Source organism: Biomphalaria glabrata, chromosome 5 (assembly GCF_947242115.1).
Source record: "Biomphalaria glabrata chromosome 5, xgBioGlab47.1, whole genome shotgun sequence".
NCBI classification, from domain to species: domain Eukaryota; kingdom Metazoa; phylum Mollusca; class Gastropoda; family Planorbidae; genus Biomphalaria; species Biomphalaria glabrata.
This window is the reverse complement of record NC_074715.1, coordinates 5,948,104-5,964,402: the sequence shown is the minus strand read 5'-3', so window position 1 is coordinate 5,964,402 and position 16,299 is coordinate 5,948,104. Positions and strand designations below refer to the sequence as shown.

The window sequence follows — 16,299 nt, the reverse complement described above, 5'->3', positions numbered from 1 at the left end:
ATCCATTGATATATTAAATTTGGAAAACAGGATCTAGACTAGCTCTTGTAGAACTATAATTTTGGAACATTAAGGAGTAATAGTCTTAACCTGTAGGTCTGGTTTCACTACTTTACTGTTCAGATTAAGAGTACACTATATATATAAGAGAAGTCTTGAAAACTTGTTACAAATTTGCCAAAAGACAGACATTTTGACCTACTGAAATGACTGAAGTTATTTTTTTAAAATATATCTATTTTTATAGCAGATTGGCAAATAGAACAGGTTTTTATTTTAAATCTTACAGAGACTCTTCACTCTTACAAATAAAACAAAGTGGTATGTCTCACTATTTTCTGATGTCCACAATTCCTTAAAAACACAAAATTTGATTTCCAGTCTGTATGACATGGCAACAAGCCATTGGTCTAAATTGCCCAAAAGTTTCTGATGTTGCAGGTCAGTGTTGAGGCCTTATATAACTAATGGTCTTGGCTGGCCTATTACTGGTCTGATCTGTCTACAAGCATACCCTTCTGTATCTTTTGTTTGTTCTATATCACACACAAATGCATGGAGACATGATTGAAATATCCATCTTACAACTCTTAGCATGTGATCATGGCTTTGCTTCTTCTAGTAACAGCTTGTCTCATGTTCCTTTTTCCCTCTTTTCCATTTTTGTATATATTCTGGGTCTTCTGTGTTGTTGGTAAATAATTTGGTTTTGGTTTCTAACTTCAAAAACTTACTAAACTATTAATATAATTTGTGGTTTGAAACTTCAGAAAATCTCTAAACTATTGATATAATTTGGTTTTGGTTTGAAACTTCAGAAACTATCTAAACTATTAATATAATTTAGTTATGGTTTGAAATTTCAGAAATTAACTAAACTATTGATATAATTTGTTTTTTTGGTTCCGCAAGGTTGTTAACGCCGGAAGTGGTAATGGTCTTAACCCATCATTACCTATAAAGTGCTTCCAATGGCATGCGTGGTGATGATAGAAAGCTAAAAAACATTGTCTTTGAAATCACCTTTAATACAATTTAGATCTAATTATGAACAATGCACATTCTAACATCTAGCCTAGTTAAACAAAATGTTAAACTTGTATGAATATAACAACAAGTAATTACAGTTTTTTTTTAAATCAGAATGGATGACAATTGAGCCTGCAATACAAGACTACTGTTGTATTTATGCTCTTCCATTTGAGTTGATTCCTAAGGACAATCACAATATTGTGAATCCATATGGTCAACATGTCCAACTTATCGTATGCACAGGGTGTAGTAAGCTGGCTGTGTTCAAAAGTTTTTTTGATTTTTTAATGGGAAAAACTATCACTGTAAGTCATTACTTTGAAATGTATTAATTTTTAATTCTATAAAAAAATGTTTAATAATGGAAATGGTTTTGTGAAAGTTCTAATATATGCTCAAATATCTTTATAAAAAAAATTTTTGCGGCCTCGAAAGGGTTAAGCCACTTTTAGTTTTGTTAGATTTAAAAAACTAGATGAGATGTCGTTAAGTCAGAAGATTAATGAGGAATGCAGTATTTTATGTGGCTTCAGAGCATCAACTGCGACTTACATATTTTGCCATATCCAACCGTAGTCTGCCAAGGTAGATATAATTTCCCTTTTAACCATCAGCAGTGGATTTTCTTTTGTGAATTTGAGGCCTTTGTAAGTGATCTCCAGCTGTGTCATTCTGAAGCCACCTGCAACCATGTGCTCTCTTCTATGTGAGTCAAAGCAACTCACCAAAAAACACAGCCTTTGGCATACATTTGTCCCCCATACAGGATACTTGTCCTGCCCAGCGTAATTATCTGACCACAAGAAATTCTTCTATACTGTCTGTTCTGGCATTTGCTAGAACATCGCTGTTTGTAGTGTGGTCTTGCTACCATTTGTTCATGATGGAGCAGTGTTACATATTAAAATGAGCTCCCTAGATATGGGTGTCCATTTATGGTGATCTTTGGGGCTAATTATGTTTTATTGTGTGACTTCTGGAATAAGACTACTGTTTTCCGAGGTATAGATAAACCAAACAACTTGGCTGCATATACAAATTCTTTGACTGTGAGCTGGATATCATGTTCATTGTAAGCTAGTAAGGCGCAATCATCAGCACAGATAGCCTCTGTTATGACCATTTCCTTTCTTTTTGTATGGCACAGTAAACAATAACCCCAGCAAAACTTGACATAGATGCCATATGCTGTTGCAGCCTCATTTGACCCAACATTATGCCAAAAAAAAAAAGATAGTGAATAGAGTAAGGGCAAGTACATAACCCCACTACCCAATTTATATACTGGGAAGTGATCAAACAGGTCCCCATTGTGTCTAATCTGGTCTTTTTGTCCCACATTTGGCTGCTTAAGAATGGATAGGAATGTAGGTGGGCATCTTAACCTGGTCAAAATCCTCCTTAAGCCATCATGACTGACTTTGTTGAAATCCTCATTGGTGTCCACAAAGCGGTTTAAGTTGTGCTCTCAGTTTTTTCTTGAGTTTATGAATTGCAATTTTTAACTTCCTCAAATGTTGGTGAGTCATCGCATTATCTCACTAGTATGTAATCCAACAGGTGCCAGTGTTTCTAGACTAACAATAATAAATCTGTGGGATTAAAAATATTTTTACAATTTCTTTCCCTTTTTCAATAAAAAAAAAAAAAATTAATTACTAATGGTTAATGAACTAATTGGTTAATTTTTTTAAATTGATACATGACATGTTTTGTCATGTACAAGAAATAATTGTGCAAAATTTGAGCTTGATCCGAGATTGGGTGTAGAAGAAATAATGTGTAGAAATAGACAGAAATGATATAAGCTTTGTAAAAATGTCAGCTTGCGAAACAATACAATTATGTAAGGAACACTTTATGTCTATTTTATATGGAGGGAAGTAGATTGTGATTGTGGATAGTTTGTAGTTCATAACTTTTGATGTTCATGATGAAAATTTTGAAACCTGCTTTTTACCATCATTGCTTACCAAACAGATTACCCATTGGTGGACCTGTTGTAGGCTGCATCTGAGTTTGTGTTTCACACATTAGAATTTTTTTTTTTTAATTAGTGAATACATTTTCAATTTATTTTTAATTGCTCTCTAATTTTTTTAGTTAAAAACTAAGATTTTTTTTTTATTGTAACTTGTTTATGACTTTTTTTAGTTACTAATTTGACTTGTTTGGTAAGTATTATGATTTGTCAAGTTATAGTTAAGATTAGTAATAATGTATTCATAAATTTTCTGGTTTTATATCCTAGAGTAAACCTGGCAGTCTTGAGGTCATCAAGAATATAAGAGACTTTAAACTTAAGGCTGTTTATGGTATCCAGGATAGATCATCTAGTCAAGATGTTAGGAATACAGCATTAGATCATTTAATTGATGTTGATGGTGAAGTTTTGAATTTGGAAACAGACGAAATAATTGTCAGGTACATTTTAGTGCTTCATTGTTTTAGTGAAGTAAAGAAAATCATGATTTTTTACTCTAGCTTGTTAATATGGTTGATATTAATATGGTGGAATGTATAATAAGGCATGTCTTTGAGTCTGAAGATTAATGTTGAATGCAGTATTTACTGTGGCTATGCAGCCCCAGCTGCGACCTACAAATTTTGCCACACCCAGCGCAAACATAACCATTTCCTGCAGGTAGTCAATTTAGATATTCTTTTTGCCATCTTTGTATGCCCTCGGCAATGTCTTTTTTTCTGGCCTCAAATGTGTATCCTGCTGCCTTTGTGAGTGATCTCCAGCTCTCTCAAGTTGGCTTCTAAGCTGGTCTTTAAAGTGTTTCTGTGGGCCCCTCTGTTACATGGACCACCTTTCAGCTCACCGAAAAGGACTGCCTTTGGCATACATTCATCCCTCATTCGAGATATGTGCTCTGCTCAGCATAATTGTTGGGCCATAAGAAATCCCTCTACACTATCTATACTGTCCATACCAGTGTTCATAAGAACATTACAGTTTGTAGTGCTATCTTGCTACTGTATGTCCATGATGGTGTGCAAACATCTTTGGTGAAAGCATTCAAAAAGTCTTAGTTGCTTTCTTTATAGTACCCATGCTTACCTAATAAGGGGGCTTGAGCTTGAATCCTGGCTCAAGCAACTTTGTGTTTGCTTAGTGCTGAAGGCAGCACAGAAAACTCCTCCCACATACCCACTTTGGACTATTAAAGCTTGAAAGTTGTGCTACCATATACAAAAGCAATTAAAAAAAAAAAAATCAAATTTTTGTTTTACTCAGCTAAATTGCAGTAAATTCAATAGATATTGGTTTGATGAGAACAATGTGGAAATCTAAGCATTAAAAAGGAAAAAAACATAATTCCCATTATTCTGTGTTTGCATTGAGCACTCTGCAGTCAAAGGTCTAGAATAAACAAATAAATGGTGGCTGGAGCTATCCAGAAAAATTTTTGAAAGATGGAGACTATCAATCTTTTTTTAGTTGGTCTGATTTGTCCATAGCTCAACATATCTTCAAAAAAGTCCATATAGGGTATGGGATTGCAGAGCATCTTTATTAACCCTTTGACTGGGAGCTCTTCACTACTTGTCTGAAGGTTTCAAAATATATAAACCATTACTGGGTTGGTGTCACAGCCCAAAAGCTTGCTGGCAGAGTCACTCAATTTTATCACAGCATTTATTATTATTTATTTATTTCATCCAAATCATTTCTTAGTCTTAGGCCCTATTTCACCACCGAACCCCACCTTTTCCTCTTCTCGCTAGACTGAGTCTACCACATTGGTGACCAAGTTGTCATATTTCTTGGCTTATCTCACCTTCACTTAGTAGGAATGTCACATTAGCTACTCACCAGTTTGCCCACCTAGGCAAGCCTCCATCATTCTATTCTAATGTAAAGTCTATCAACCTTGTTGACTTTTTCACTAGCACGAGACGATCTAAGCTCCTTTCATCTTGCGTGAATGAGTGGGAAGAGCTAATTTTGACCTGGTGTCACGTTATCCATCCCAATTCCTATTTCCGGCCTAGCAGCATATAAGGCTCAAACTGCTCCTATCCCGAGCAGTCGCCACATTTTATTTAGAACGTTGAGTGGTGTTCATTTACAGATTCCATTCATTACTCCTGTTCTTTTCACTTGGGCCTTGTGGTAAGATTATGTTCACTACTGGACTCTAGTAATGTGGATTTATCTTATTTTATTTGCATTGAAAATGTGTATTTTGTGTATTTCTTTCTGTCGTAAGTAAGAAACATAACCATTTCATATGTACATATCTGTATATTGCATTAACCTATGTCTACGATATTATCGCTATGTTGCTCAATTGATCATTGACGCAACCTTGTATAATTGTACATCTTATTTTATTTCTTTTATATCGGTTGATCGCCTTGATCTTCTAACACATTGAGACTGCGCTTAGAAGAGATTAGTAAATTAACTCCCCCTCCTTGTCCATTTCACTTACTCATGAGTTGTGTCCCTTGAACGGACACTCTCTACATTCCATTGTTCATGGCCAATGTCATGATCACTGACCACTATCCATTATTCTTGTTTATGCTTACCCCCATCCCCTTTTGTATTGTGATCATTCCCTTCTGATCTCATTGACCTGCGTTGTTTGCAAGTGTTAATTGAATTAAGGGATTCTCTGATTGACGGCTTATGCCCGAGGCGAACACGATGCACTTTTATATATTGAATATATTTAACTTGTTCATTTATTTCAGCCTGATTGCGACTGGAGACACTGACTGGTTCCTGTAAGTGGAATTCCTGCCTGTCGCAGAATCCACACACTTCCTGTCATGTTTTCTTTATGTGTCAAGTCTGCTGTTTCTGTAGCAATTGTGGTTTTACAGGGTGGGGTCGCTAGCCCCACGCCAAACCCTCCTCCTTTCTCACCTGGACTTGGGACCAGCAGATGGCGGAGTTATCGAATAACAGACTTGGACTTTGCTAATGACGTTGCACTACTTGGGGCTACAAATAAAGGCATACAAGAAATGATGGAGAGCCTAGATAGAGAAGCACCCAAAATTGGCCTCCGCATAAACTTAGATAAGACCAAAATTTTGTGAGTGGGATATAAGGCAAAGGGTGCCCCCATCAGATTTGGCGAGTCAAAGCTTGAAGAGCTGGGCAAGTTCACTTACCTTGGCAGCATCATAACAAATGATGGAAATGCCTACCGTGTCAAATAGGAAAGGCAGGGAGCATTTTCCAAAGGCTACAGCCCATTAGGACAAGCCAAGCCATTGGGCTTGAGAGAAAAATACACCTTCTCAACACAATTGTCATCCCAACTGCAACATATGCATGTGAGACATGGAAGTCATCTGTCAAAATTGAGAAAAGGCTAAATGTGGCTCAACAAAAATGGCTGAGGTGGATTTTGGGAGTCAGTTACACAGATCGGGTTTCAAACAAGGAAATCCTTTGCCGAACTGAGAGTTGAACACTTAGTGAGGTAGTGACAAAGCATCGCATGAGGTTTGCCCGACATGTTCTACGACAAAATGAACTACGTATACCAAGAGTTGCGATGACATGAAGGCCAATACGAGGAAAGCGCAAACAGGGACATCCTCATATTACTTGGCGCCACACCTTCATGGAGGACCTCAGAACAGTTGACACCAGGTGGGAGGAGGCTTCAGACATTGCCAACGACAGATCTTTATGGAGACAGCTTGCTGCCCAATGCGCCAAACGGCGCGTGAAGACCTACGTCTGAGTATTAAGTCCTGTCATGTGGAATTCCTGCGTGCCGCAGAATCCACACACTTCATGTCCCGTGGAATTCCTGCCTGCCACAGAATCCACATGCTTCCTGTCACGTGGAATTCCTACCTATCACAGAATACACACACTTCCTATTACGTGGAATTAAGCTTGCTATGTGATCAGAATCCTTGATCTTCCAGAACCCCTGTTCCTGTTGAACTTTTGTTGACTTTGAAAAAGCTTTTGATAGTGTCGACAGAGAATCTATCTGGACTGTAATGAGACATTATGGGATCCCCAATAAAATAATAACCATAATAAAGAACCTTTATGATGGTTTCACCTGCCAAGTAACCTACTGTGGCAAGCTGTCAGAGGAATTTCCAGTCACAACAGGAGTTAAACAGGGATGTCTTCTTTCACCACTCCTGTTCCTTCTAGGATTGGGTCACAAAGGAAGCCTACTCTAACGCAGGGAAAGGAATCCAATGGACTCTTACACAATCTGGATCTGGAATTCGCTGGAATTCACTGATGACATAGCCCTATTATCACAGACTACAGGATATGCAAGAAAAGATCACAGCTTTAAGTGAAGTAGGAAAAAGAGTAGGCCTCAAAATAAACCACCAAAAAACTAAAGTACCAAAGTAAACAATAAACAAATAGGAGACATAGTACTGGATTCTCAGACAATAGACCAAGTAGAAAATTGTATATACCTTGGGAGTGTAGTCAGTATATCAGGTGGAACAGATGAAGACATTAAACGCCATATAAATCTAGCGCGTCAGACATTTACACAGCTAAAACCAATCTGGAAATCTCCTTACATCTCAAACAAGAATAAACTAAGAATCTTTAACTCTAATGTCAGGCTGTCCTACTGTATGGTTCTGAAACATGGAGAACAACTGAAGCCACAACAACAAAAATACAGACCTTTATCAACAGATGCCTGAGAAATATCCTAAAAATACACTGGTATGACAAAGTAGAAAACACCAAACTGTGGGAGATGAGTAGACAGAAATATATAGAAGTGCAGATCTTGGAGAGGAAGTGGAGATGGATTGGTCACACCCTTGGAAAAGATACCAGCAACAGAGCTAGGCAGGCCTTAGAGTGGAACCCCCAGGGAACAAGACGCAGAGGAAGACCAAAAAGAACATGGCGACGCAGTGTACTTGAAGAAGCAGAGAAGACCGGGAAGAGCTGGGAAACCATCAAAAAGCTAGCAAGAGACAGTGTGTATGCTACCTATGTGTTCTGTATCTGATCTGTAACACCCGCTGGTCTATGGTGGCATTAGAAACCCCTAGACCTAACGTCTCCAAAACTAAATTATTTCAATAATTTATTGTTTTTAAATTTAACACACCGCACAGAGCCCCATGACAATGGAGGCTTACCTAACGGCACGTGACAGTTGGGTCACATCATTATGCCCTGTGTGGTCCTGGATCTTATCTTCTATATTACATGCCAGAGGCTGCGTAGGACATTGAATTTATTAACCCTGTTATATGATTACAAAAATTCATGAGAGGACTTCCTCCCTAGCTCTTGAGCACTGATACTGATAGCATCTTCCTTTTGGAGCGGTGAGGTGGCTTGTTTGGGCTAGGCCTCTTACTCTGACTTTGATATGCATTGAATGCATTGTTTGCCAGCCTCTCAGGTAACCCAGTGGGAACCAGTTTAGCTATCCCTTATTTACCTACTTTCACTTACCAACTTTTCCTTTGAGGTGCTACTTTGAGGCCATGGTTAACATTTACCTTGAGCCCCAACATATCATTGTGGTGCCACTAAGATTTTCCATTGTTTCAGTTTTACATACTTACCTGACATTACAGCAGTTGGGGAAAAGTAAAGGTAGTTAGTCATTGTGCTGGCCACAAAAGACTCTTGTTAACTCTGGGCCACAGAAACAGATGACCTTTGCATCATCTGCCCTATAGACTTCATGATCTGAAAGGAGAACTATTGTCAAGGTAGTGATCTGAGATAATATCTGCTCCTCTGCAGGTCCAATAGTGATGACTCCATTGTGCTTGGAGATGCAAATGTAATCAAACTATTTGAGTAATTATGCATTTGGTGACCACCATTTTTTCTTGCAGATTTATTTATGATTGAAGTACATGTTTTGGCTGTTGGATGTTTAGAATGAAAGCAAATGCTTTATCATTATCATTGATGTACTATGTTAAGCCATAGGGTCCCAGTTCATGTTTGAGGCCAGTTTGATTGTAATTGATTTAGACATTGAAATCTCCCATCAGTAGGATTAGGTCATGATTGGAGAGTCTCATCAATGGTCATTTGGAGCAGATTGTAAAAGATCTTGAAAAACCAAAAGTAATGTGATGCAAATACAGACATGCAACTTTCAGTCATGGAGAGGAGAAATCTGAATGGAAAGATGTGTTTATACAGGCCTGGATTCTCCATGTGCTGTAGTCCACTGGGATGAATGAAGTAAATACTTTGAACATGTTTTTTGTCATTCAATGTAAGGAAGAAAAATGCAGGAAACAGAAGTTGGATATATATCCTGCTTTCATCTATCTTACTAAAACTTTTGATACAGTGAGCTGTTATAGTTTCTGGAGGATTTTTTCTAAGCTGACAAGCCCTCCAAAGATTCTTTCAGTTCTCAAGTAGCTTAATAAGTGACAAAAATAAAGTAAAATGGTCCCCTATCTGCTTACTTCTCCATAGAGAATGGCATCAAGCAGGTATGTTTACTTGCTCCAATTCTTTCGCTATCTTCTTTGGTGTAATGCTGGGTCAAATGAATGAGCATTTATAAGAAGGAATCTACATAGGTTCTTCTCAGCAATGCATTAAACCAATAGTGACTATTGTTTCACACTAAAACAAAAGACTACCACAGTGCTTCTCGGTGTAGATGATTGCACCCTACTTTCTCACACTAAACATGAGTTTCAGCTTGCTGATAGCAAACTTTGCTTAATCTGATGTTTTGGTTGGTCTAACTATAAAATTAAGAAGTCATGTTATGGAAATCTCCCAATGATGTTCACTTAGCCTCACAAATCACAGTGAATGACCATGCTATCACTGTCAAGAGAAGTAGATAATTGTCTGGCCAAACTAACAGTTTGACCATTTTTATATCAAAATGTGGTGGAATAGCTTGCTTTGTCAACCAACAAAAATATGTCTTATCAAGCATTCATTCTCACAACCCTTCTGTATGGCTCTTAGATATTGGTGCTATGTTAACGGAAACTAAGATTCTCAAACAATTTCACCAAAGGTGCCTTGGTTCTATCATGGAAATATCCGATATCAGTCTGTTTATAACCACTGACATATTCACTTGTTATAATACGCCGCTATTTAGTGATGGGTGAACACTTTCTGAAAGACACAGTTGTCCATATAGGGTGGGTTTGGGCAAACGATTGCTTACCACCATAAACACCGGAAGTATTGTCGAGCAGAGTGTATGACTGTGCTTCCATAAGTAAGAACAATGGACAGGCATTGCCATAGTTATCCAATGTTCACAAAATAAGCTTACAGTCATCTTGGGAAGTTCAAGAGCAACAGTTTTGTCAATGACATTTTTCCAGAAATATGCGACAGATAGAAATAAACAGATACCTGATGCAGGAATTTTGACTATAAAATATATGTGATGCGTTGGCCATGGTTAGGAAATGAAATGCAATACGAAGGGGCAAAATCAAAACAAAGATACAGAAAAAAACATGCAACTATTTTAATGACACCAGATATTGATGTGTGTAAAGAGAAAGATTACTTGTTCTCCCCCCCCCCCTTTTTTTTTCTGAGCCTTGCTCTAGCTCTGTCGCCGCAAAAGTTACGATGGGTAACTCTAGTCCAACTTTCAGTAATAAAAGAGTTATCTTTCCATGACTTTTGCATGATGGTTGGGTGACGAAGAGAATTATATATATAGATTAGCATATGCTAATATGTATCTTTTCTCTTTGGCATTTTATGTCTTAAGCGACAATCTTTTTTTGTAACTTCTGATGTAGCTAAAAAGGCCAATCCTTAATACGCAGGCTAGACATTTTTTTAATCACCAAGTGCTACAGCTTTTTCAGCCTTTTTCCTACTTCTGGTGTGTTTACCATGTGCAATTCAAGAACCCTCCTTGATGTTTTCTCTCCATGTGAATACATTACGATTACGGTACTAAGAAAACTGTCCTCGTTTAATGTTAGCGAAAAGACTATGTTTGGCTATGTTTTATCACTCTCACATCTGCAATATTTTAAGTTTCAATATCACTGCCTGGTATGGCAATCTGAGGATTAAAAATAAAAATAAACTTTATAGAATTCTAAATGCTGCTGGTAAAATCATTGGCTAAAAACAAATCCCATTTGAGCAGTTGTTTGAGACAAACATCTATAAAAAAGCTAACAAGGTCCTCAAAATAAAGAATCACCCTTTGTGTCAGGATTTTGTGATTTTACCATCACAAAAGAGATACAAGACACAGATGGCAAAGACAAACAGACACAAACACTCTTTTGTTCCCCTGGCAATCAAATCATTAAATAAAAACAATCTGATATAAACTTTGTCACATGTAAATTATGAGTGAGTCTGGTGTGAATGTACACTTTGGTTTCTTATAGTTATAATGTTTTTTGTTTGGTGTAATGCACAAATTGTAAGACAAATTTCCATACGGACAATAAAGATTATTATTATTATCCTGTGTCTTTTTTTCACAACTGTTTTTGATCTTGAATAGCTTCATATCACGCTTACATACATCTGAAAATCCTAAGTGTGGACAATCTGTAGATCTCCAGCCCTCTAATAAATAAATCACCATACACCAGTAGAAGTTAACCATTTAGTGTATGTCTAAGCCAGCCAAAGCAGCTAGCAGGACTTCCTCATTTGTGATTTTATCTAGCCACCCTCAGAATCCACTCTTAACATCAGAGTTGGTCTTTTTCTGCCAAGAGTAGGGAGACCAAGTTTCACTTCCATATAGCAGAGTGCTCAGCTTGGGGTTTGGTAACATAGGACATTATATTAATTGCCGGCAAAGTATTGGCCCACATGCTTCTCTACAGGTGTGACATACTGGTCATTACCCTAACTATTGAGTTTAATGTCCTTATCAAGTAACAATCATAGGAGATAATTGAGTCAAGGTAACAGAAATTATCAACGTGTCTAGGGTTGAAGGTGCAGCGGTTGTTGTTTTTTTGACAAGCACTTTGGTTTTGCTCTGACTTATGTTTAAGCCAAACTTCTGGCAGCAGAACTAGGGTCTGAATCTGCTAAAAAGCAGATTCAGCAACAACAGCGTATCATCAGCATAGAACAGTTCCCTAATTAACACTTAACATTAGTTTTGGCCCTCAATCAGGATATATTGAAGAGTTTTTCTGGGGATCTTGTATGGATGTGTACACATCTTTGTTTGTGTTGTCATAAACATAATGCTGTAGGTAGGAAAAAGAATATGCATCTTTACTCTTCAGAAAACATACTTTGAAGAAGAGTCTAATTGTTCAACATTTAATGTTCACTCAAACTTTTAAAATAGATCCAGATTTTGAAATCTAAATACACAAGTAAATACAATATTTACAAGAAATGACTGTTACAAATATGCTTACCATGCATGTGAAGTGAGAGTCTCACATATATATATAAAATACTAGCCATATGTTGCCCTCGGCCTCAATATGCCTGTTAATGATATAATACATTAGAATAGTTTGTGGGAAGCGTGGTCAAGAGGCTGAGTATGCTTGAACTTGGCTTGGCTTGGCTACCTATGTTTTCTCAGCACCTAAAGGCAGCACGGAAACAAATGTGAATGGACCTTAGCACTCTGAGCATTCTATACGCATTAAAGAAGCGCTATATAAAAGCTATAATAATAATTACAAACAATTAAACAAAATAATAATGTTAATAAGTGAAGTGAATGTAAAAATAGTATGAATAGTGCTATTAAAATAGCTAATCGACCAAAATCCATTTTTGTTACAAAAAGATTTGCTTGCATATATATTGAGATCTAGATCTAGAGTCTAATATAGTTTTTGACCTAGATTAAACTTAGTTTCATTTGTTTAAATTAAGTAATATACATCTACTTTCACTAAACATTCTTGATCTATCAGTTTATGGTTGAATTTAAGGTTCAATAAGCTTATTAGTTTATATTAGTAAATTTAATATCACCCATATAGAGCTAATCTAATCACAGCATGTTTTCACTGTGCATGTAAGGTTTGCACGACAATGAAAATATTAAAATGTCTGTCATCACGGCATTGTAGCTATAGCGAACGAATGTATGAAAAGTGCTTTAGAAAAACAAATTTGAATGTTAATTTTATTAAAATATGAAATGAATGGACTATAATTATTATGTTTATGTGTTTAAGTATAAAACTATCTTTGCGAAGAGAAGTTCTATCATCTTAGAGTTGAATTAGAAATTTAGGGTTAGGAATATAGAGATGTGTAACAGTTCGGTCTTGTCTAATGAAAAAATTTACATCAGGACTTCTAACAGATATAAGGAACGAATTTATGTAAAAATGCTTTTGAAAGACAAATTTGAAGCTTAATTTTATTAAATAATGAAATCAATAGACTATATTTTGTAATTGTTGTGTGTCAAAGTAAAAAACTATCTGAAGCATCTGTGCAAACTGTAGTTTTAAAAACTAGATCTAGATCCTTTCGATCTTCTCTCATGTAACCATGATAAACATGGCCTAGACTTATTAAATACTAATAGTTTAATAGAGTTAGTCAACTTTTTGTTTTTTTTTGAGGGTCTTAAGTTTGTTTTAGGGCTACAATACATACACTATGATTTAAGTTAGTACCCAAGGAACATTTATGCCAAGTTTTATCAAGATTGGTCAAGCGGTTTTGATTTCTATCCGGCACAAACATACATACGCTTTACATTCTACTTTATAGTAGTAGATATATATAGATGTGACACATAGGACTAAACAATGTTGTTTGAAATGGATCTTGATCAATTGGAATTAAATGAATTAGGCTTGAAAATGGTAAAGGGAGTAAAAATACATAATGGTCTACAGAAACCTAGGATTTCATATAAAGAAGACAAACCTGAAGAAGGGAGGCATGAGAACCAGATTTTCAGGGTACTCTTGAATAGGGGCATCTCTGGTTGACTATTTTCTGTTTATTTTGAATTATTAAAAAGATAGCTGCTGCGGTATAGCTACTCGCATATGCGTATGTATAAAATATTCAATTAATAATTGTTTAAACTTTTTTGTGCAATTAATTATAAAATAATTTAGAAAATAAATAAATATTTTCTCTTTATCCTACTAGGCTTCAAAATTCTTTTGTTCCACTTTTTGGCTGCAGATTGTTGGAAGGGCACCAGCAGTAAAAGTCTTTAAGTTTACTTCATGGAAAATAATATTTGCTTTCTTTTTTAATTCATATTATAGCTATCTTTAAATGCTGTATATGATTACAATGGATATAATTTTTTATTGTTACAATTATAAAGCTAGTCCAATTTACTTTAAATATGATATGATTTTTTTTGCAATTTTCGTTGTAAAAGATATACATCAGTTTATTCCTCATTTTTTTTTTCAATGCATCAAGGAAAAGTAATGTAGATGCAGATTTAAACTTTGTTATTCACAGAAATATTTAGCATTTCAATTACTATGATTAATTTCCAGTATTTATAAGTTAAAAGAAATCATAGAGTTTAAACAAATATATATATTATATTATTATATTTAATTCATATTATAGCTATCTTTAAATGCTGTATATGATTACAATGGATATAATTTTTTATTGTTACAATTATAAAGCTAGTCCAATTTACTTTAAATATGATATGATTTTTTTTATTAATACATCTTGATTATCTTGCAATTTTCATTGTAAAAGATATATATACATCAGTTTATTCCTCATTTTTTTGTTCAATGTATCAAGGAAAAGTAATGTAGATGCAGATTTAAACTTTGTTATTCACAGAAATATTTAGCATTTCAATTACTATGATTAATTTCCAGTATATATAAGTTAAAAGAAATCATAGAGTTTAAACAAATATATATATTATACGGTAACTAGTTAAGCAATGTAATTTCTCACAATATTATATATTTATATATATATATATATTTTTATGCAGCAAATATATGTAAAATACTTTATACACTCTAGTTGTTTGTACATGTTTTACATGTTTTGGTTGTTTCTCCAGAGTTGAAGATAATTTAATTCCTAGTCCAAACCTCCTGCAGGATGACAGGGATGGGAGCAGGCAGGGTTTGAACCCGAGACCATCGTTAAGTCCGAACGACAGTCCAGCGCGCAAACCGCATGACCAGGCAGCCATCTTAGTTGCCTTTATGACTAAAATGATGAATATAACATTTTCAATTTATTAAGTTGTAAATCTAAAGATGTTTTTAGTAGTCTTAATTGTAATTATTTTTTATGTAATGTTCTAATTATTGTAATCTATGAAATCACACATATATGTATTAACATCATTCTGTGCCATTTAAAAAAAATGTTGGCTTGTTTTCTAAGCTAGCAGAGATGTTTGTACAATATTTTATTTTTTAAAAAGGCAGCTGTTTTTTTTTTGTAAAGTTTCTTAAATCATTTATAGAAAAATTAGCTTGCAGTGAAAAATTAAGATCAAATATTTTTATTTTATTATCAAATTTGGTTCTTTTAAAATGTGTCTATATTTGTGAATTCCTCATCCTACCCAATTTCAGAGAGAGGCTATTATATATAGAGTGCAGTTGTGAAACTAAATTTAGATTTAGGTCTTTCTTAAATGAATGATTGACACAGATGAAGACATTCAGTATGTCTCCACCATGTTGATACTACCCATTTTTCTCACTTGAAAATGAATATACTTTTCTGAACAGAACTCCATATAATTTTTCTATAGACCAAGACGGATTTCTATAAAATATTTTGCTTATTTTGAAGATCATCTTCAAACTATCAGTCACATGCATGTGCACTATATGTGCCTTGAATGACTCATCAGTAAATATCTGTTGGTAAAGCCTATATTTGTTGCCACTTTGTCCTACCCTTTTCTTTATAGCACCTCATTCTTTTTACCATACTATGATGAAGTGTGTGCATTGAATAATGCATTTCTGCATGCCATAATTCAAGAAATTACTTTTCATATCTCTGGCAGGCTACTTTTTTTTTTTTATTTCACTTTCACCTATCCTTTAGCCTGTTAGACTGTTGGGGCACCACCCAAGATTTTTGACTGTCTTTCTCCATTCCTATCTATCTTTTGCCTTGTATAGAACATCTTTCAATGGCAAGCTCGTCCATTCTTTAATGTTTTCTTCCCATCGCTTTCTCTGTCTGCCTCTTCCTCTTTTTCATGGTACTGTTCCCTGAAGGAAGGTTTTTGCAAGCACAGAAGACCTTGTAATATGGCCATAGAGTTTTAGTTTGTGTTTTTTTTTACAAAAGTTAGCAGGTCATCATGAGGTCCAATAGCT

General features: G+C 35.4%; 1 protein-coding gene across 1 annotated transcript in view; it reads left to right on the top strand.

Moving 5' to 3' along the window:
- LOC106058521 (ceramide kinase-like protein) overlaps nucleotides 1-15,998 on the top strand; it is a 38,159-nt gene extending 22,161 nt beyond the window's left edge. Inside the window, exons 10-13 of the mRNA XM_056031334.1 lie at nucleotides 382-441; nucleotides 1,144-1,337; nucleotides 3,284-3,456; nucleotides 14,108-15,998. Of these exons, the coding sequence (XP_055887309.1) occupies nucleotides 382-441; nucleotides 1,144-1,337; nucleotides 3,284-3,456; nucleotides 14,108-14,168 (488 nt within the window). The 3' untranslated portion in view covers nucleotides 14,169-15,998. The remainder of the gene's footprint in view (nucleotides 1-381; nucleotides 442-1,143; nucleotides 1,338-3,283; nucleotides 3,457-14,107) is intronic.
- Nucleotides 15,999-16,299: the final 301 nt, after the last annotated feature.